The 20,004-nt window shown below is 41.1% G+C and overlaps 5 protein-coding genes across 8 annotated transcripts; 3 read left to right on the top strand and 2 right to left on the bottom strand.

Moving 5' to 3' along the window:
• Positions 1-702: 702 nt before the first annotated feature.
• On the top strand, positions 703-6,156 carry LOC115758030 (transmembrane protein 164). Of its 2 annotated transcripts, none has more exons than XM_030698540.1 (5): positions 703-775; positions 4,383-4,776; positions 4,835-5,027; positions 5,083-5,183; positions 5,488-6,156. In XM_030698540.1, exons 2-5 carry the CDS (start codon positions 4,447-4,449, stop codon positions 5,800-5,802), a joined length of 939 nt encoding a protein of 312 aa, XP_030554400.1. In that variant the 5' UTR covers positions 703-775; positions 4,383-4,446; the 3' UTR covers positions 5,803-6,156. The 2 variants fall into 2 exon arrangements, with proteins under 2 accessions (XP_030554400.1, XP_030554399.1); XM_030698539.1 differs by lacking the exon at positions 703-775 and adding an exon at positions 1,874-2,132.
• A 283-nt stretch (positions 6,157-6,439) lies between these two features.
• On the top strand, positions 6,440-17,530 carry LOC115757816 (sterol regulatory element-binding protein cleavage-activating protein). The gene is made up of 7 exons (XM_030698239.1): positions 6,440-7,601; positions 10,978-11,340; positions 11,419-11,602; positions 13,604-15,893; positions 16,250-16,452; positions 16,510-16,864; positions 16,921-17,530. Exons 1-7 carry the CDS (start codon positions 7,330-7,332, stop codon positions 17,097-17,099), a joined length of 3,846 nt encoding a protein of 1,281 aa, XP_030554099.1. The 5' UTR covers positions 6,440-7,329; the 3' UTR covers positions 17,100-17,530.
• Positions 17,531-17,582: 52 nt separating this feature from the next.
• LOC115758012 (UPF0587 protein GA18326) lies at positions 17,583-18,221 on the bottom strand. The gene is made up of 2 exons (XM_030698509.1): positions 17,932-18,221; positions 17,583-17,877 (listed from the first exon to the last, which is right to left on the bottom strand). The coding sequence occupies exons 1-2, from the start codon at positions 18,179-18,181 to the stop codon at positions 17,639-17,641; spliced, it is 489 nt and encodes a 162-aa protein (XP_030554369.1). The 5' UTR covers positions 18,182-18,221; the 3' UTR covers positions 17,583-17,638.
• A 65-nt stretch (positions 18,222-18,286) lies between these two features.
• On the top strand, positions 18,287-18,768 carry LOC115758014 (COP9 signalosome complex subunit 9 homolog). The gene is made up of 2 exons (XM_030698513.1): positions 18,287-18,445; positions 18,526-18,768. Exons 1-2 carry the CDS (start codon positions 18,368-18,370, stop codon positions 18,679-18,681), a joined length of 234 nt encoding a protein of 77 aa, XP_030554373.1. The 5' UTR covers positions 18,287-18,367; the 3' UTR covers positions 18,682-18,768.
• A 3-nt stretch (positions 18,769-18,771) lies between these two features.
• LOC115758013 (zinc finger HIT domain-containing protein 3) lies at positions 18,772-19,680 on the bottom strand. Of its 3 annotated transcripts, none has more exons than XM_030698510.1 (3): positions 19,354-19,679; positions 19,132-19,301; positions 18,772-19,076 (listed from the first exon to the last, which is right to left on the bottom strand). In XM_030698510.1, exons 1-3 carry the CDS (start codon positions 19,416-19,418, stop codon positions 18,865-18,867), a joined length of 447 nt encoding a protein of 148 aa, XP_030554370.1. In that variant the 5' UTR covers positions 19,419-19,679; the 3' UTR covers positions 18,772-18,864. The 3 variants fall into 3 exon arrangements, with proteins under 3 accessions (XP_030554370.1, XP_030554371.1, XP_030554372.1); XM_030698512.1 differs by having other exon boundaries at positions 18,995-19,076; positions 19,137-19,301; positions 19,354-19,680; XM_030698511.1 differs by lacking the exon at positions 19,354-19,679 and having other exon boundaries at positions 19,137-19,219.
• Between the last annotated feature and the right edge of the window lie 324 nt (positions 19,681-20,004).

Consider the following 20,004-nt stretch of genomic DNA (forward strand, 5'->3'; position numbering starts at 1 on the left):
AACATGCATGATTGTGGTGCTGCCCAACGATTTTGTCTATGGCAACTCTGTGCTACCGTTATTTTACCTAGACGATTCAATTGGCGAGGTGTCAAATCGATTTATCGATTAATTTAATTTTTAACGAAGACTACCCGTTGTTTTTTTTGCCCTTTACATATCTGTATTATCTGTTCAGGGTCAACAATGCACGAGCGATAGGTATTGAGCATGCAGAGGGCCATGGAAACGAATGTAGAATGCTGAATGATAATTTACGTGCACAGTGTCTGTAAATAAATCATTTCTGCATTTGACTAATTTGATTTACATGGTTGTGTCCATTGCTGTGCTACTCGCACGTTCAACCATTTCCATTTCCACCAGATATTGTCCCTAGCTTCGTTACATATATTTGTTTTACCCTGTAACCATTGTAAAAGCGTAAAATGAGGCATAGCCAACTGTATAAATAAGTGCATTACGTAATATCTTGCTGATCGTTAAATATCGAATGTATGTTTTAAGAATAGACTTGCGTTTGAATCTTCGAAACTTGAAGCTGATCTTAAGATGTTATAGTTATTAAGCAAGCCTGGGTATCTGCTAGTCGGGCAGCATTCGCGTAAAGAGCATTCTTTGTTAATGTTGTGGTTCCTCGTATTCGTTAGCTCGCCCGTTTGTGTTGTGTTTTCCGTTAGTATTCGCTTAATTGTAGTTACATGCGCTCATTTGCCTGTTCCGGACGCTAGCGGTAACGTCTGCGCATTTCGAAGAGTCACATGATTTAACGGAGGTAAAAAATGGGTGCACAATTTAAGTATTTTATAAGGATAAAACTACAGTTGAAAATTGATTATCCGGAATTCTAATAGGCGTTCGATTGAAGCGGTCCTCTCAAAGACAAACCTTATACTACCTTTAACATTTATAAATGTTAACATGTGACTTCTTTCAATTGGGATTGCGGATTATCCGTACTGAGCTGCGTATTGAGCAACCCGGATAATCGCGGTTCAACTGTGTGTGTTGCATGTACATACATACATGCATACATATAAATATTCACATCAAATTAGGAAACGCCCATTATTCATTGACCCATTATACCCATATTTTTTTTATATGTACATGTGTAAATACTTATTTCATAATTATCGCTTAAGCTTCTCTCAGCAGATCAGTCTATCGTGTCCACTAGTGTTCGCATTTTATGTCTGCTCTTAATCCAATTTGTCGCAATCGCACTGTCATGTGAGTACGCTATGCACATACACATACATATGCCCTTGCATGTGCATCTATCTGCATACATGTATCTGCATGTGTGTGTGTGTGTGTGTGTGCGTGTTTTGGCGCCAAATTGACAAAGACCTCGCTGGTCGACGAAACCTCAAATGAGCGCGTAAAAGCTCTGTGCTCTCAGTGAGTGAGGCCGCTCTCGAGACAACTGTGGTGAATTCGGCAGTGCTAGCAATGTGGTGAATATGCTAATTTCTAAGGACTTCAAAGTCGTACAATGCACTAAGTCAACATGTGTAAATAAATATACTTTTTATGTTGAGCTTGGTAAAATATAGTATGATATAGTTAATACTAAGAAAGCATATTTAAGCTTCAAATATATTTAGAATTTAAAAGCGAAAGAAAGCTTTAAAAGTAACGGGTGCAATAACGTTTCTTATTTGAAATTAGGCAAGGTGTCGTTTTTGTAAGCACATTCCTCTCTGCATAAAATCAAGTCAAAAAGACAAGTTTACAACGCTCGGCTACGATTTGAAATGCCTTGCAAGGAGTCGCTAACAAACCACTGCCGGAAACAACCCCCATTTGGGGGATAAATACAGACACAGCGTCAACAGACAGTCAGTAAGAGTCGCAACCGCATTCACAGTTGACGTTGCGACGCGTTTTATTTTACGCTCGCAACATATATTGGCATATTTAATTTTTGCTCAATTCGAGGCAATTCGCCATGCAATTTCATAAGTGAGCATAGAGAATGTGCTTAATTATAAATAAATCAAGAGTGTGGCACACATAAAACAAATGTGTCCCATGTAAAAATAAAAAAATACGCGAGTGGCTTCAAGTGTCGCGTGAAGCTTTCTGTGAAACCACGTGGCCGTGTGTATTAACAACCAACGGTCAAAGTGAGCAATTGTTTATGTCAATAATTATTTAAATTTTTTAATTTGTCATTAACTATATAAAGAAAGCAAAGGCAAGTCAGGTTATTTAGGAAATTAAACAGCTTGAAAAATCGAATAAGGAAATGGCCGCTGTTTTTAAGTGTTTTTGGTGGCGCCCTCTGCTGTTCGCTTTTGGCAAACAGCTGACACAAATGGCGCTTGGCCGGCCAAGCTTTGCTGTCGCTGCCTCCGCCGCCGCCTCAGCCGCTGGCCAAAAGCCTTGTAAACATTTCGCTTGTTCATTTCCCATTGATGCTCTCTCTTTATTTCTTGCTCGCTCGCACATATGCATTTGCCTCTATTTGCCTGTTCTTGACAATGAAAACCACAATAACGTTTGTTTATTGTCTGTCTGAATTTGTGTCTGTATGCGTTTGTGTGCTTGTATGTGTGTGTGTGTGTTATCATTCACCAGAACAAAAATGCTGGAAAGTAGGCTTTAAAATAAGTGCACCTGTAAAAGCAATATGCATATGTATGTACACTTGTGGTCAAAATAATGAGCACACTAACATATCTTGGAAATTTATATATAAATAATGTAAAAAATATGAGGCTAGTAGTGTGCTTATTATGTTGATTATATATATACACACACAGGTACAGTCAACGCTCCCCCATGCTTAAGGTTTTTTGTACGTTTCTGGAAAGAACACGAAAATAACCCACTTAATAAATAAAAATTAATCATATAAAGTTTGGCTATATTCATACTATTCGGCCCTAAGAAGGCGTTCTTTAGTAAAGCCTTCACTGTAAACCATTCATAATTAAGCCGTAAGGTGTGGAAGTGGGACTGTGACTGGAACTGTGACTGACCAACTGGCACAGCCTTCAGTCTTGGCACTTGGCCAAGTTTAGACGCAGCTGCGGCAGATGTCAACGTTGACAACAATTCGTGTTCAATGCAGTTTTGTAATATATGCATTTAGCCCGACACCCCCACAGCCCACACAGACACCCCCACCACAGCCTGGCCTAGCTGGCCTCTTTGTGTTTTTATACCCCGAATCTATGGAGCATGTGCAAGAATGGGTATACTGGTTTTCTGCAAGTTTATGTGACAGGCAGAAGAAGGCTTTTGTGACTTCATATAGTAAAAGCTGGAGGCTTGCAAATTTAGAACAGAGATTCTTGCATTTTTCGCGCAGATCAAGCTTGTCTCCAATCTTCGATAGCTTGCACTTTTCTCTGAAATCGATAAATATCGATATCGATAGACACCATATGTAGTAAAAGAGCTTTCCTAAAGTATACACAGATTTCGAATATTTTTCTGTTTGGGCACAACCGAGTATTTTTCTATTTTCTGCCCTAACAACAAATTAAACAAGTGGCCCACACAATGCATATGCCACGCCCACATGCTATGCCTTCTCATTTGACAGTCGGCCAACAAAAAATGAGGGCATGCTGCGGCTTGTGAGGGGTTGGGTAATTGGAGCCAGGTGACTATTTCGATGTGGAATAAACCTGTTCGGCCTTAACGCTTGTGCCCCTTGCTTCTCAGCGTTTCACGACTTCCGTAAGAAAAGAGAAACAAAAACTGAAAACAAATACAACCCAAAAACAAACAAAATTAAATGTTAATGCCGTATTTTGTATACTCTTTTAATATGGGTAATCCTAGGGCCATCGTACAGAATCTATATTTTTTTTATTTTTTTTTAACTTTTATGATAATATAAAATATGATCAATCAAATTGTTTAGTTTATATTTAAAAACGCGTTTGTAGTTAAGGCAAAGTTAGCTCCCTGCAGGTAACCCCAAGGAAAAGCGCTGGTTCAAACCGTAAATAGAATACTAATGTATTAAGAAATTAGGGGAAATAGAATTGAGATCCAAATATTTTCTTCTTATAGACATTTAAACCTCCAAAATTGACTGGGTTTTATGCTTTACCAAGACTTTTTCATATTCTTGCACATTTATAAATTAAATTTTGTGTTTGTATTTCCTTGGGCTTCGGCACGTGCTTTTGTTTCGATAACGTTTATGTGTATTATTGGTCTTACCCGCCGCGGCAGGGCGGAAGCGGGAAGGTTGGCATGCGGCAGGCAATTTATTTAAACGCCATACAAACAATATTGAAACAATTTTTATTTCGGGCTGTTAGCAACACGCAATGCGGTTAATATTTAACGGCAGAGCCAAGTTTTCGGGGGTTGTAGCCAAGCTCTTGATACAGGATTCCATTTGTATAATGCAGTTCCTTGAGGCGTGGAAGTAAAGTGGAAGTCGCGGTCCAAGGGTAAAAGGAACAGACTGCCAAAATGGAGTGGGATTGGGCTGTGGGCGGCATTACGGATGAGATACCACGCACTACGGGACCCGAGTGCATCAACTACATGACCGATCGACGCCGATGGACCGAAACGGCGCTGCTCTCCGCTTTGTTCATCTATATCATGCACGGAAACTGGAAGCGCTTGGCGCCCATACGATTGCCGCCGGCACATGAGATACAGAAATCGCACAGTCCGATGCGGCTATTCCTGCTCATCAGCATGTCCTTTGTCTTTGGCATTGAGATGGGCTTCAAGCTGGCCGGAGGTTCGATGATATTCGCACTGAATCCTTGCCATGTGCAAACGTGTCTGCAGGTAAGATCTGCCTCATGTCTGCGAGGGCATTAACTAATGGCACTTTGTTTTTATCCAGATCTATTTGCTGGCTGCTAAGCCCACAAAGACAACAACGGCCCTGTTTCGCATACAGATGAGCAATTTGAATGGACCATTTCTGGCCTTTGTGTTTCCCGAGGTCGAGGGACGCACCTACCCGTTCGAGCAGGCCACCTATTGGATACAGCATGCGCTGCTCTACATCATACCCATTTACATCTTGAGAAGTGGTATATGGCCCTGAGTTCGTTGCATTTATCTCTAATCAATCGAGTCTGCTTTTAGGCGCCTACACAATCGAGGACCTGGGTGACTTTAAGTGGGTCAAAATCGGCACGGCCTTTATGCTCTTCTATCATTTCTTGCTGCTCTCGCCACTATCCATCGTAAGTTTGATTGACTGACTGACTGACTGACTGTCTGATTGATTGATGATGAACGTACAGCTCGAACTGTAAGAGCTAGGCAACATTTTTGGTTTTCAATTGAATCAGTCAAATGCATTGCTTAAAACTTTCGATAAAAAATGTGTTTGTTTCACACGTTTTGTTTGATCCACTTCTTCGTGTGGAAAATGCGGGGAATAGGGTAACTAGTGAGAATGGGCACAGCTTTAGTTGGACAATAACTTGATTCGAATAAAGCGGGTAATATTTGCCAACTAATATTCTATTTTCATATCCTTTACAGTTGACGGGCATCAATCTGGATCATATGTTGTGCGCGGCACTGTCGGATCCGTTTCAGGGTCAAAACTACAGACTGTTCGCCTGTTGCCATCAGGCGCTGCTCTGTCCGCTGCTCAGCAAAGGAACAGTTTTGCTGTTCGGCTCCGGGAAGAGCCGATGCAATGAGAATGGCAATAATGCCGCTGGGGGCCGTGAGACGTATACGCCGCCGGGCTCGGAGCATGTGCTGTATCATCAGCTGCCGCCACAGCAGGAGTATGTTACAACGGAGGCGATGACGGGAGAGTATACGATGCCCACGACAAAGATTGACTAGTATAGCGTGATAATGGAGAACAGGCTATATCTATGTCTATTATAACCGTCAATTTATTACACAATTTGGTTGAGATAGCCACACTTAGGTTTGATTTCTTGTAGAGCCCGTAAAATTTTGTAGCTAGTTCCATAGACCTGTTGCGAATTATATAGTGTACATAATATTCAAAATAAGGCTAAAAAAAGATGTATGCTCATTGAGGTAATACTTCAAACTAATGAAACAGTTCGAAAGGTTCTTGTTCAATTATATGACTATTTTACATTTAATTTTGGTGTAAAATCAAAAGCATACAATAATGTGTACATTTTTAAACATAAGCGCTCAAAAACCAAATAAATAAATAAATAATCCAACTTAAACGTACAAAACAAATGTACAACTTTTGAAATTACAACCGCCTTAACAGCAATATGGCAGCCTTCAAATAGCTGCTGTTAATATAAAAATTTATCGATATTTGCCTGCGTGCTGTTAATAGCATTTGAGCGCATGTTAAAAGTTTTGGGTGCCCACAGCCGCTTAGCTGTTAGGCATGCTCAGCTGTTTAATGTTGTTCTTTCAAAGTTATCGTGCCGTGAGTAACGAACAAGCTTGTGCGCCTGCCGCAAGGAAAAACGTGTTTAATACAACAATGAAATTATTCAACTACGATAAAAATATATACATATATATGAATACTATAAAGTGCAACACAAAAATTTATTAAAAGTTAACAGCAACGGGCCAGGCACAAAAAGCGCGCAGTAAAACTTTATGCGTCTTAACCGTGCAAAAAATAAAAAAAAATACCAGAAAGGGCGGAAAGGAAAAGCAAGCTAGAACGAAAAGTGCTGAGCCAATGGCAATTCGCAATATACATGCTGAAAAGCCATTTCTTGTGTGATTTTATTGATTGATAATTTGATAAGAATACGCAACAGCAACAATAGTAAATAGACGACTCATATGCATATAGGTTGAATGTGCGGGCAGGGCGTCCAAATGTAAACGTGTATCTGTGTGCGTATGTGTATGTGTATGCGCGCGGCCAGTGAAGATGCGCGAAAATGTCAATTAATTAACAACAACAACAAACTGGGGCCAAAAGGTGCGAATGAAGCGCAAGAAAAAGAAAAATCAATAGACAGCAGAATGCAAAAATGTGTCGATATTATAATTCAAGTGAAAATCAAAGCGACGGCAGCGGCAAAGCCAAAATCAACGCTATTAATAAATAATATAGCTGCCGCTGCTGCCGTTGCCGCTGCTGCTGCTGCTGCTGCGACAAGCGTGAACGCGTCGCCTACGCAAATGATGCGTTGCATATGCGAAATTGCGTAATTTTTGGCATTGAAAAGTTTAAGAAGCCAAAACTCAAAGTTTACGTTTAGAATCAACGCTTAAAGTTCACCACACTCGCTCGCTCTCACTCCAATATCTCTCTGCTTGTGTGTTTACCTCTGCTGTAAATTCCGGTCGCGCGCGCTCTCTTTCTCTCGTCATCTGTGTGCGTGTGTGTGAGGCTGTGCATAGGCAGGCGGCATGGCAGCCGCAACAGATGGCTCTGCCAAGACGGCTGCGGCTGCGGCTGCTGCGTCCGCGTCGCAGCCATTGACTGCAAATGGCAACGGTAAATCGCCAAAGCTTAAAATCAATTCACCACCGACGGCCACCACAGCCGCTTCAACAACGGCGTCCACTTCATCCGGCCTGCCGGCTTCGGTTTCGCATTTTTACTACAAGCACGGCCTATTTCTATCCAGCTATCCAACATGCGCCTCCAGCATTGCTCTAATGGCGATTTTGCTTTCGTGGTAAGTTTATTTTCTTCATATACCCTGTAAGTTAGAGTTCGCTTGAAGGTTAAGGTTGAAGGCTTGATGGTATTTAACTTGCAGTCTTTCGTGTATTATTTTAAATGATCGATAATTCGTCCTTTTTATGGAAAGTCGATGAATATTCAGTTGTGTTCTTTGAGCTGGTATCGATATGTGGTATCAGGCAAGGTGAAGCCGACTTTAAATTAGCTTTAATGTTTCTAGGATCGATAAATATTTATTTTTTAGTCCTGTTTTTTTTTTCGCTTGCCAATTAATTAATAGTTTGATAACAATATCGACAAATATCGATCAATTTGAGCAAGGCGATTTGGGCATATTTAAGAGAAAGTTGTACATAGGGCGATGTAATTTTCGGTAATACAATTCTGGCATACAGGGTATCTGCTAATCGGTCAACTTTGTCTTTTCTTCCCGTATTTTATAAACGCTTCGTTGTAGTCTGGGTAATCGTTCAGCGAATTCTGCGAATTGTCCAGAACCACATATATATAGAAGTGAGAAATTTGGCAAGTTGTTTATTTGTACGAATCGTTTGGCCAATACATCCATACGTACATACACACGCACACATGCATATATATGCAAAATATATGTGCGTGACGTATGTGTTTATTCCCACTGTCCTGCAGGATGAACAACCCTTGTGGGAATTTGCATGTCTAATGCACATTCATTTTTATCGCAATTCTGATCAACGTGACTCAGCGCAGCTCCATCATAAAAAAGTATACTATAAAGCCGTTTTAACACTTTAGAAAATTAAAAAAAAAAAAGGAAAATAAAAATAAAATTAGTTAACTTTAGAATCGCCGAAAGTGAATACCCTGCAAGGCATAGAATGTGCTTTTTATGAGAAGTTTACAGGTGCATGAGGTGAAAGACTCTCGTAAATGCATTAATTTTTTAAAAACTGGATAAGTATTTCTTCGATATCTTCTTTGGCTTCTGCTTCATCCAGCCTATTGAGAGAATTTGACAAAGTTGAAAAGTTACTAAGAATAGTCTGAAGAAAAACTCTGATTGGAAATTAGCTTGGCTTTGCAGTTAGATAATAATATTTATTATCAGCACAAATTATTGAACCCATAGAGCAATGCGTCAATCGAGCTATTCTATATAGCATGAATGTTAAATACATATATAAATGAATACATAATATGAATTTGCGTCTCGTAAAGTGTGCCTGATAAGCCTGGCATGCAATGCCGCTAATGCACAAATATTCATGCATATTGTGTATTTAATTGTTATAAAATCGATTGATTTTGAAAGGTTCAATCAAATATATGGATTTAAATGTGGACTGCAGTTCGATTCATTTCAGCTAACGCACGTTTCTTCAATTCATCAAACTTACATTTATTTTTAGCTCATGCAAAAAACATTTCAATTATATATGTTCATCTGTCTATATGTACGTGAACATTTGTCCGATTTTGCGCTGAGCCACGCGCACAAAAGATTTTTATCAATTTTAAACGATGAACAAATAAATAAACAATGTCTAGACCCCAGACTGCCCCCAAAATACTCAGGTTGCGGCACAGTGTCCGTTAGATAATTGAAATTATTGAATAACTTAATAATACGCTCGGACACACACATATTTCTATATACATTATTAATATGTGTGCGAGCAACACATGCGGCATTTGTTCCATTTTATGCCCGAATTTGTTGTATAGATAGTATTCCATGCGGCCTTATAGAGAAGCCGTTTCGTAGGCAGCCCATGAATAAGCGTCAAACGGGCAACCGCAATATACACAATTATTTGTCGAGCATTTCCTTATTTCAATCGCATTGGTGACAGCTGCTAAGAGGCTATACGACTTTATAAGATTTGATACTCTTTAATTTAACTTCAAATAAAGTTTTAAAAGGACGAAGTTCTTAAAAGTTTGGAAAATCCTAACGAAAACGTTTAATCTATAATACAGTATATTATATAAAGCTGGCTAAAATCTATCTTGAAATGGTGACCACCTGATGATAAGATAACATTGACTCCCGCAAGAGTTAAAGATAACTATAAACGGATGGTTTATAATCAGAAAATATCTCTGTAAAGCTTTAATCTCTTTGTATCTCTATAAATATATATTTTCACTAATTGCAAACTTAAATATTAACTCATTTCGAGTTAACATGCATGTTAAGTTGACATGCATGTTAAGAATCTCATATTCTTCTCTAAATGGTCAATTTTTTTCCCTCTCACCTTTTCAAAGCTAAATTAAGTCCCCATCCGTTTCAGTTGCCAACCAGCCCTTGAGTCTGCCTTATCAGGGGTGTAATGCCTAATGTTTTTTGTTTTTGTTTTATTTTTTGGTTGTATTGCCTAATCTCTTATCAGTTGGCAGCCGCAAATGTTTCACCTTTCAAATGATGGGCTCGGTCGTGCCTCGCTTCCAGCTGTTGTTGTTGTCGCTGTGGCCCGCTAACCTTGAATGTATAAAATGTTGAGCACTAAACCGAAGCGTTGATAAATCAAATGCGCTCACACATACACATACACGCATACATGTGTATTGATTATAGATGTCGCGGGAAATCGTTTGGGACGCACGCGTTAGATGACAAAACTAATGATCGCTAATAGCAGCAACAACAATGCGTTTAAATGAATTACCTGAGTGGTGCTTGACTAGCTGTTACCCTGTAATTCGTTTTGAAGATCTAAAGGTGAAAATGTCTTGTTCGCACAGGTGTTCGCGCCTTAAAATTAGTGTGCCGATACTAAGGCAAATATAATAGAAAGATAACATAAATGGGTGTAAAAATTAGAACATGAATTAAAAGAGAATTTTAAACTAGTTGGAACAGGAACAGGAACATGCGTAGAAAAAGAAATGAGAACATGCAGATACAAAAAGTAAAAGTCCAACTGGGCTGCGAACGGAAGTTTGTATTCCAATTGGATTTCGATATGAATACGAATTTAATTGGAATAGAAATTGGAAATCCAGAATTTTGAAGAACAGGAATCAGTATAACAATAGGCAAAGAAAAATAGATTCGAAATAAATTTAGAAATTAGAAAAACAAAAATTAAAAAAATATATAAAATAATTAATTCGTATATTATAGCAAATCAAAGATGGGACCGAAATCAATTTTAAGACGATATTGTATATTTTATTAAAATATATTATATTTAATTTTTAAATATATTTTGATACATTTTTTCAACAATTTAAAAGTTATGGGTTATAATGGAGTCAGGCACGCGCATGCGCTCAAAATATCTGAATTAACTAAATTTATTTAATAGCCCAATTAAAGGCGAATGCGTTCTTTTTCGCACACACACTCTATCTCACTCTGTCTCTTTCTCTCCTTTGTCTAGCTATCCACTGATCAACATACCGTTACCTGGCACCATACCCACCAAAATTGTGCTGCCCTACGAGGGACGCTACACGGCGCTCTTTGGCGAAACGGATGCAACGACAGCCGCATATAACCAAAGTGGAGCCAGTGCATCAGCATTTAATGGCAGCAGCAGCAGCAGTAGTGGGAGTGGCGGGGGCGGGGGCGGAAGCATGCCCTGGGCGCAGAGCAGTCCGGCGCTGTACGTGCAACAGATAACGCTGCGGGCGAGCGTTTTGCCCTGGACCGATGAGATGCAGCTAATGGATGCGTTTCGAGCGCCGCTCCATGAAGTTTTTAAATTGCTTGAAATTGTGCGCAATCATCAGAGCAGCGAGAAGTAAGTAGGCACGATATATATAGACATTTATATATTCACATATGACATTGCCTTTAATTGAATCAAATTCCCTTACAGTCAGCGCACACTGGAGCAAAACTGTCTGCATGTCGACAATGTGAAGCGCGGCGCCCAGGGTCAATTGGATCAGATCTTTCCGGAATATGGCTGCCTATTGTTATCGCCAGCGAATCTATGGGCACAGAATACACAGAATTTTACCAGAGATACCAATATACTAAATACAATCTTTCAGTATCATGTAAGTGCGAAAATTGTACACTTCTCAAGTGCTTTAAGTGTGTGCGTGTGTGTGTGCAGCTAATGGATTTCATCTTGCTCTGTGGCAGTTAATTGTATTTACCCAAGCACACGTTATATCCATAAAATCTGGACTGCACTTTGACTGTAACACATTTAATTAGCTAAAAGGCACTTGGGTAGTTTAAACTGAACGCCTTATCGGAGAACATTATGGCTAAAGTATATCTCCAAATGGTAGTCAACTTTTGATTAGGTGGCATTGATTCCCACATGGTCCCAAATGAGCCATAAAAAGCTCGAAACGTAACTGTTAAAACTTTATATATGTCAGCCTGCCTACTCCATGAAAAGTTCATATTAACGTAACATGCATGTTAAACGTAATTATTTATTGAAAGCTACTCAGTTTACTTGAACATCTTTGACAACATTTTCATGTCTTAGTCGTCCTTACATGACATGTCGTCAGCTCTTATTGTCTAATAATCCTCGTGCTTGTGCATTTTCGAACAGACACCCGATAAGACATGTTTGATGACATTTCACCAACGGACATATCCGTTTCCCAATTAACATCTATTTACAATTTAATGAGAACATTATGTTAAGTTAACAGGCATGTTAAGTATCAGTCATTTTAAGATAAAAACCAAATAACACGCATGTTAGAGTTAACTTACTGTTAAGGCAAAAGGTAAATCTTAGTTACATTAAAGAATAACGTATTCGGTATTTTAAAAACATTAAGAATCTATACTGTAGGAAGCCACGCGCTTACAAATTTAAACTCTTGGCTAGACTGCATATGAAAAGCTGATTAGGGTCGCTTGCTTAACGCACTGCAATAATTTCGCATGTGTAAATATTTATGGATGAGCAACTGTGTGTCTGCCTGTGTGTGTTCGTGTCGTATCAATGGGTATTATGCATAATGCTTTCAAAGTCTAGATTTTAAACGGTGCATGCCTTTGCTATTCTTTGTTTGTTCTTCTCGATAATCCAACTATACTCTAACTTGTTGATTGTGCTAATGAAAAGGTATACACAGTCGAGACTCACCTGCCGATATGCGCGCGTGTGTGTGTGTGTGTGTGTATATTTGTTTATATATAGATACTTATCTATCGAGCACCTTAGCTCTGTGAAACTGAGTCATTAGATTACTGTTTTGGCAATTATTCAGTAGCGTGAAATTTGATTCCAACATATTATGATTTCTCTTTAAACCCGAGGCACTTGAACTTGAGACAATTGTAGAAAATTCCTGAGTATATACAATTTATGTTTCCCCAGCCGATAAAAGCTGTGAATTGATTTGCAAACAAGGAAGCTATTCTTTGAGACATTCTAAAAATAAGCAGATAAGAAGTATATACATAAGTCAATGGAAATATATTTACAATGGAAATGATAAGGAGAACAATTCAAGCCTTTAGCCAAAATTGTTAAGAATGAATAAGATAATGAAAGCCTCGTGAAAATAATAACAAATAGCGTCAGAGTTAAGAGTGCCTGATTATAATATGGGCTGATACGAGTTTTATGGAAATATGCAAGTGGGCAACAGTGTTGGTAAGTGTTAGATAAGTGAGAAATATGATTTGCATTTAACAAAAATTATAAGGAAATCATAAATGATTATCGTGAATCCTTCACATTGTGTAAAATAAGTCGAAAAGTGCTGGTAGCTCTTAGATTAATAAACAAGAAATCAAAAATGTGTTTATTGAAGAGGTTTTTAAGTTTTGTGGATTTTGAAGAGAGTGTTGATTAGAGACTAAAAAAATATGATTTATCATGTAACAGTGATTGATCCCCTCTCAACACTTGTTCATTACCAATCAATATGACTCACACGTCGTAGGCCTCATTATTTAAAGTTTAGTAATCGTTACGGATCCAAAGTACACCCGGGGGCACTCCAAAGATAAGAGGCAGCCGGTCGATCAATTATCTATAAAGCATTATCTCAGATCGTTTGTTTTGTTTTCTTTTACAGAATTTGCAAAAATCGAAAGTTTCGACGGCGGAAATGTTATTCGGACTGCCCATGCAGGATACTGGCTTCAAGCGTTATCCCTTGCGTGCCCGCTCTCGCATTATACAGTACGCCATGACACTGATCCTCAACAAAAATGATCCGGAGTATTTGGAAACGCTGAAGGAGAAACTGTTGCGCTTTTATCCGCCACTGAGCCCAGCGCCGGCCACAGCCGATGTGGAGCCCTCGACCATAACGTACATCTTCTATCCGGGCGAGTTGAAAATCTGGGAATTTCTGCCCCTATCCGTGGCATTCATTTTGGTCTTTGCCTATGTGTACTTCTCGGTGCGCAAGATCGATGTGTTCCGTTCGCGTGTGCTGCTGGCGCTTTGCAGCGTGCTGACCACGTTGGGCAGCCTGGCGATGTCGCTCGGCTTGTGCTTCTTCTTCGGGCTAACCATCTCGCTGCAGTCGAAGGATATATTCCCGTATCTGGTCATATTGGTGGGCCTGGAGAATAGCCTGGTTATAACCAAGAGCGTGGTGTCTATGGATGAGACATTCGATGTGAAAATACGCGTGGCGCAGGCCTTGAGCAAGGAGGGCTGGCACATATCCAAGACGTTGCTCACGGAGATCACCATTCTGACCATTGGACTGGCCACCTTTGTGCCGGTTATCCAGGAGTTTTGCGTGTTTGCCATTGTCGGCTTGCTCTCGGACTTTATGCTGCAAATGCTGCTGTTCTCCACCATACTGGCCATGAATATCAAGCGTGCGGAATACACCACGGAGGCCAAGCACTTGCCCAAGATGATGCTCAGTTGTACGCTGGGCAATGGACAGGCTGGCGCCGGTTCGTTGAGTCGCCAGGATTTCCGTTTCTTTGGCGCTGCACCGTCGCCCATGTTGCCCTTCGTGCCGGGCACCTTTCAACGATCCCAATCGCATCCCAAGCTGTGCTTTGCGGATGCTGGCGAACGCGCCCAAATGGTCAATGGGCATGCCGCGCATGTGGGACAGGAGGCGCGCATACCCAAACGCATTAAGATTGTGAATTTCTGGGCGCGCACACGTTTCTTTCAGCGCGCCTTTATGATCTGGATGATCGTGTGGATCTGCTCAATCTTGTACAATTCGGGCTGCTTGGAGCAGCTGTTCAGCATGCAGAGCAACGGCACCATGAGCACCGCCTACGAGCTGCAGCGTCATTTGCAGGCGACGCGCGGCGCCGTCAGCAGCTTCCTCAAGGGCTTCAAGCCGACGGGCGAGCGTCTGGGCAGCTCGGCCAGCTATGTGACCCCAACAACAGAGCAGCCGTTGCACGATATCAATGAGACGGAGGCGGAGATGATGCGTCTGCGTTATCCCAACTTTGAGCTAAACTATTTTCTGTCCAACTTCCACTGGTCGACCATTATGAAGCAGTACAATGTCTCGCTGAGCGGACAATATGTGACGCTCCTGCCCACCATACGGCTGACGCATGCCATATCCCCGGAGCTGGCCACGGTCTTGCGCAATCCGCAGGAGCAGCTGCAGCAGAACTTTCAATGGAAAGCTTTGGCTGCAGCCTTGGATCCTCTGGACTTCAATGATGACGATGCACGTCGGGAATCGCCCATGGTCATGGCTGGCGGGACGCCGTTAGTGCCCAAGAGTCCCATGGAAATCTTCTTCGCCATTTTGCTGTGCTGCATCAGCATCTTTGTGCTCTGCTACACGATGGTTGTCTTCTATCGCTGCATCTGCACTCGCAACTATGCCGAATGGCGTTCCAGCTGGCACGAATCGGAGGCGCCCTACAAGCAAACCGAACACATACTGGAGGGTGTGCCCACTAAAATAGCCGGGCACAAGCATCGCATCGAGTGTTTGGCCAGCGATGGGAACTACATCATTAGCTGCTGTCTCAAGGGTCAGATACGCGTCTGGGATGGCCGCACCGGCCAGCAGCTGGCCAACATTGGACGCAGCGATATGCAAATAGAGCATCCACGTCAGGATGGCCTGACGATGTTGCGCAAGCTGCCTACATCGCCGGTCTGGTGTCTGGACTACTTTGATAATCTCATTGCCGTTGGTTGTGCCAATGGGCGTGTCGAGCTGTGGGAGGTGCCAGCCGGTGTGCTAAAGTGTGCCTATCAGGAGGATGCCAAGCGTAATCAGGGCATTACGCACATTCATTTGAACGGCGATCGTGTTATTGTGGCCCGCCTGAATGGACGGCTGGATTTCTATCGCCTGGAAACTTACTACAAGGGCAAGCAGATCGATTGGGGCTTTACGTCCGCCTATAGACGCAGTAAGTTTAAACATTTAAAAGCCCGCTTATGTTAACATTAAAAGTGCAGCAATCGATATATCAAAGCTAAGCTTTGTTATCGCTGTTAATCTAGCCTGTCTGTTATCGGGCTGTAAATGAAGCACGCTGTTAACCAACTAGCTAACTCCTAGCGCTGTTAATCAAGAGCAGATGTTGAAGCGCTGTTAAGCTATTTCCATCGCAATTTTTTGTAACCTTTAAGCTCTGTTAATGTAACAGTAGCCGTTATTTTTATGCCCGTGGAGAGTATAATAAGGGATTGTCAGGAATTGTATAAAGTAGACTCTACAACTCATAAATATTTAGTCTTAGCGTTTTTTTCATGTCCTTCACAGCACACGTGCGCACCGGCTCCACAGGCAGCATAGGGCTGATGATGCAGCAACAGCAGCGTCAACAGGATGCGGCACAGAAGACCACCAAGGAGGAAATGAAGATAACGCTGGAGGGTGTGCGTTTGGCACACCAGCAGCCAATTACCTGCATGCAGGTGGTCAACGACATGGTCTTCACGGGCAGTCAGGATCATACGCTTAAGGTGCGTTAAAGTACATCAAAGAGAAAGCTGAGCTTAATGTCTATCCAATGCTTACAGGTGTATTGCTTAAACAAATCAGATGTGGAATACACCCTACATGGCCACTGTGGTCCTGTGACCTGCCTGTTCGTTGATCGCTGGCAGCCCGGCACCGGCGGCTCTGGCTCGCAGGATGGCCTGCTGTGTGTCTGGGATCTTTTTACGGGCGCCTGCATGTACAATATACAAGCACATGACGGAGCTGTCAGCTGCCTGGCCTGTGCGCCCAGCTATGTCATCTCGCTGGGCACCGATGAGCGCATCTGCGTGTGGGAACGCTTTCAGGGCAACCTGCTGACCACCATTAAAATCTCGAATGCCTATTCGAGCTTGTTAATGCTGACTCCATCGCTGCTGGTCACCAGCAAGATGGGTAGGAAAATGCCAAAACTATTTATTACTTATGCTAACTCGTGTTTTGTCCATTAGGTTCGCTCATTGTGTGGGATGTGCGCACGGGTCAGCCGGCGCGCGAGGTCAAGCTGGACTTTGCCAATTTGCAGCTGTGCCCCAAGTTCATGATGCTCGCCTGCGACTCAGTTGTCTGCGACTATGGCAACGAGATACGCGTCGTACGCTTTCCCATTGTGGCCGATAAATGTCATTAGAGGGAAGACAAGAATTTAAATTTGTAGATCCTAAAGTTGAGGTTACAATTTGCTCTCTGTTTGATTTAATCTAAAAATGTAATCTAACTGACGCATTCATTAATTTAATTTATAACTTTAGGGATTAGATCTGTATCTCTATTCACCAGTGGCGTTGTGTTTATTCCTTTATGCTACATAACTATAGTTATATATTTTATGATTGTACAATACATATGTATGTCTGATAATTACTACGATATCGCTAAATGGAGTATATATATATATATATATATATAGAAATATGTATACTATATATATTTTTGCATAACATAATACATAGTGTCTTAAAGCGCCTCAGCCTAACATTAAATGACTAAATATTAAATTATCTATATTTTATATACTATATTTATTAGACCTCACGTACGCTTAAATTTCTATGTGAAAAGTAAATCTGCAAGAAAAATGCTTCTCAAATCAAACGAAAATGTTTCTATTTTTTAACAAATGCTTTATTGATAGAGTTTAACATAAAAATGAAAATCTTAAATTGGATTTTACTTTTTGAGTTTTATGAATTTAGACGCAAATTCGTAAACGCCCACCGAGTTTTTGTTTTTCTGATCGTACTCCACCCAATCGTCTTCGGATAGGTCCACATCCTCAAACGACTGACCATTTTCCGAGGAAACCACTTTCCAGCCCGTCCGCGGTGAAAATTCGACGGGTTCCACGCCGCGGCAGTCGAAAACCACAATTGTCTTGAATTTGCCCGCATCTTCAGCTGTGTAAGGCACTGTAACCGAGGCAATATGTTAGTAAACGTTTTCTTATTGGAGTATCCGCTCACCGTTCGACTTTTCCACAACATCGATGCTGTTTTCCCGTGCGCACATTTTGCATTTCATATAGAAATTAAAGCCCGCCGCATTGCGAGAATCCTGCTGCACACGCTCCGATTCGGTGATATCATGCCATTTCTCCGATGTTTCGCCGCAATTGCTGCAGGTTAGCTTTAAGAAAAACGCATAATCGGAATGAGTTTCCAATTTTTCGATATTTTCGAGAGTAGCTGAGATTTGTAAGCCAACGCGGACCATTTTTTCAACAAAAGCCGGAAAATGCACAGCTGTTTCGTACAGTGCTGCCAGACATTCGTTATTTGATGACAGTAACAGATGCAGCACTGACCCCAATCTGGCAACGCTGCTAATTGTCACACCACAAAGCATAAACAATTGTGGGCAGAATTTTTAGTAAAATATATTAAAACAGCACAAAACCAAATGGATTTAAATATGAAACCATCGCTAGCTGTTGATGAGATGTTCTCTGAGGGCGCCGGCTACATGGACATGGAAGAGGTGAGCTCAGAAAAGGAATTGGTGTACACATTGCAGAACGAAAAAATATTAAGTGATTTTTATTATACAAATAATTAAAGTCGGGAAGCGCTACAGGCATGATGATGGATCATTTGCCCGCACCCACAAATGATAAACATGTCCATGCCGATTTTTATAATGATTTCGATGATCTATTTGACGACGACGACAACTGGGCCAAAGTGAGGCGTGCGGCCGAAAATGCCAAACAGTAGATTATAAAAATATATATATTTGTCTATTTGCTTAGTCTTTACTATATAATAAATGCGCGTTAATAGTACACAATGCGCGCGTGCATAAATTAAAGTGTCAACATACACGCTTTCTTAAATTTAACTACATATATTATGGCATAATTTTAAATACATGTACGAGACGTGGACACAACAGACTTTTCAACTGCACAGCTCCAGCTCCGCACGCTCCGCACGCTCCGCCTCCGTCATGGGCTCCACCACCTGCAAACAAGCGTTGGCGAACTCCACGAAAAGCGGCTCCTGCATGGCAGCGGTCATAGCCAGGTTAGCATTATACGCTACATCGATTTGCTGAAGCAGCGCACGCAGATGTGGATTATGGAGCAGTTGCCGCAATGGTTCAGAGTTCTCTGCAAGCACATCTATTAGAATTATGAAATACGTAACTGAAGCCGAGAACTTTACTCAACTGCTCCAGCCGGTCGAGCGGCACAGTATCCTCAGTGCTAAATGGTGCATATATTGTGGGCTCCTCTTCGTTCACGTTTTTGGCAGGCTGCGGTGCTTGTTTGACTGCAGCAATTTCCGTACACTCTGGCTGTGTTTTGTGTTCCTTGTAGCAATTAACAGAGCAGCTGCAAAGGCAATTATAAATAACAATCGCTGCATCTTGTTCAAGCTACTTACTAAGGTGCTAAGCACTTGCTGCATTTGTATTTATCTGTAATACTTGCACAACTTACGCACTCCATATTAATTTTTTCAAAACAAAATAGCGTGTGCCACAAATTTTAAACAGCTGTTCCACGCGCCAGGGCTGCAATAATTTGTACGTCTTTTTTATTTGACGGCTTGAGTAACTGCTTAGGTTCCCAGGCCGTCATTTTTATTGGCGTTATCAGTTTCCAGCTTGCGGCGGTAAAGTCGAATAAAGTTAAAGACAAAGTGTATTAAATTTATTAACACAAAAAGTACAATGTGTCCGGGCTTCATAGCTACTGTATATTAGTTTAATTAGTTGACAAGCGACTGAAATGTTTCGGAATTGTGTCAAGTAAGGCAAAGGCAGAGAGATGCAAGTCATTACGTTGAGTTCCAGGCTCAGAAAACTAAAAGTAAGTACAAGCTTTTGTGTGTGTTTAATTATATAGGGCACTGTGTATAGTTGTAACAGCTTTATTGTATAACGTGTTTTATTTGTAAAAAAAAACCATGTGATAAAATGTGAAAAGTCGTGTGAAATTGCGCTCATTTCAAAGAGCTGCCACTTTGTTATTTTACGCGTTGCCCATCAAATAATAGGTGTGCTGCGTTGCCAGTCAGTAATATTTAGCCAGC

This window comes from Drosophila novamexicana, unplaced genomic scaffold (assembly GCF_003285875.2).
Source record: "Drosophila novamexicana strain 15010-1031.04,08,12 unplaced genomic scaffold, DnovRS2.1 tig00000121-arrow-pilon, whole genome shotgun sequence".
In the NCBI taxonomy this organism is placed as follows: Eukaryota; Metazoa; Arthropoda; class Insecta; order Diptera; family Drosophilidae; genus Drosophila; species Drosophila novamexicana.

Excerpts from the sequence above, each read along its gene's own strand:
- LOC115758013 (XM_030698510.1), bottom strand. The coding sequence starts at position 19,418 with ATGGAGTGCGTAAGTTGTGCAAGTATTACAGATAAATACAAATGCAGC. Across the intron at positions 19,302-19,353 it reads AGCAAGTGCTTAGCACCTTA|CTGCTCTGTTAATTGCTACA; the intron begins GTAAGTAGCTTG and ends TTGCCTTTGCAG. Across the intron at positions 19,077-19,131 it reads CGACCGGCTGGAGCAGTTGA|AGAACTCTGAACCATTGCGG; the intron begins GTAAAGTTCTCG and ends ATGTGCTTGCAG.
- LOC115757816 (XM_030698239.1), top strand. The coding sequence starts at position 7,330 with ATGGCAGCCGCAACAGATGGCTCTGCCAAGACGGCTGCGGCTGCGGCT. Across the intron at positions 11,341-11,418 it reads AATCATCAGAGCAGCGAGAA|TCAGCGCACACTGGAGCAAA; the intron begins GTAAGTAGGCAC and ends ATTCCCTTACAG. Across the intron at positions 11,603-13,603 it reads ATACAATCTTTCAGTATCAT|AATTTGCAAAAATCGAAAGT; the intron begins GTAAGTGCGAAA and ends TTTCTTTTACAG.
- LOC115758012 (XM_030698509.1), bottom strand. The coding sequence starts at position 18,181 with ATGGTCCGCGTTGGCTTACAAATCTCAGCTACTCTCGAAAATATCGAA. Across the intron at positions 17,878-17,931 it reads TGTTGTGGAAAAGTCGAACG|TGCCTTACACAGCTGAAGAT; the intron begins GTGAGCGGATAC and ends CCTCGGTTACAG.
- LOC115758014 (XM_030698513.1), top strand. The coding sequence starts at position 18,368 with ATGGATTTAAATATGAAACCATCGCTAGCTGTTGATGAGATGTTCTCT. Across the intron at positions 18,446-18,525 it reads GCTACATGGACATGGAAGAG|TCGGGAAGCGCTACAGGCAT; the intron begins GTGAGCTCAGAA and ends AAATAATTAAAG.
- LOC115758030 (XM_030698540.1), top strand. The coding sequence starts at position 4,447 with ATGGAGTGGGATTGGGCTGTGGGCGGCATTACGGATGAGATACCACGC. Across the intron at positions 4,777-4,834 it reads ATGTGCAAACGTGTCTGCAG|ATCTATTTGCTGGCTGCTAA; the intron begins GTAAGATCTGCC and ends GTTTTTATCCAG. Across the intron at positions 5,028-5,082 it reads CATTTACATCTTGAGAAGTG|GCGCCTACACAATCGAGGAC; the intron begins GTATATGGCCCT and ends GTCTGCTTTTAG.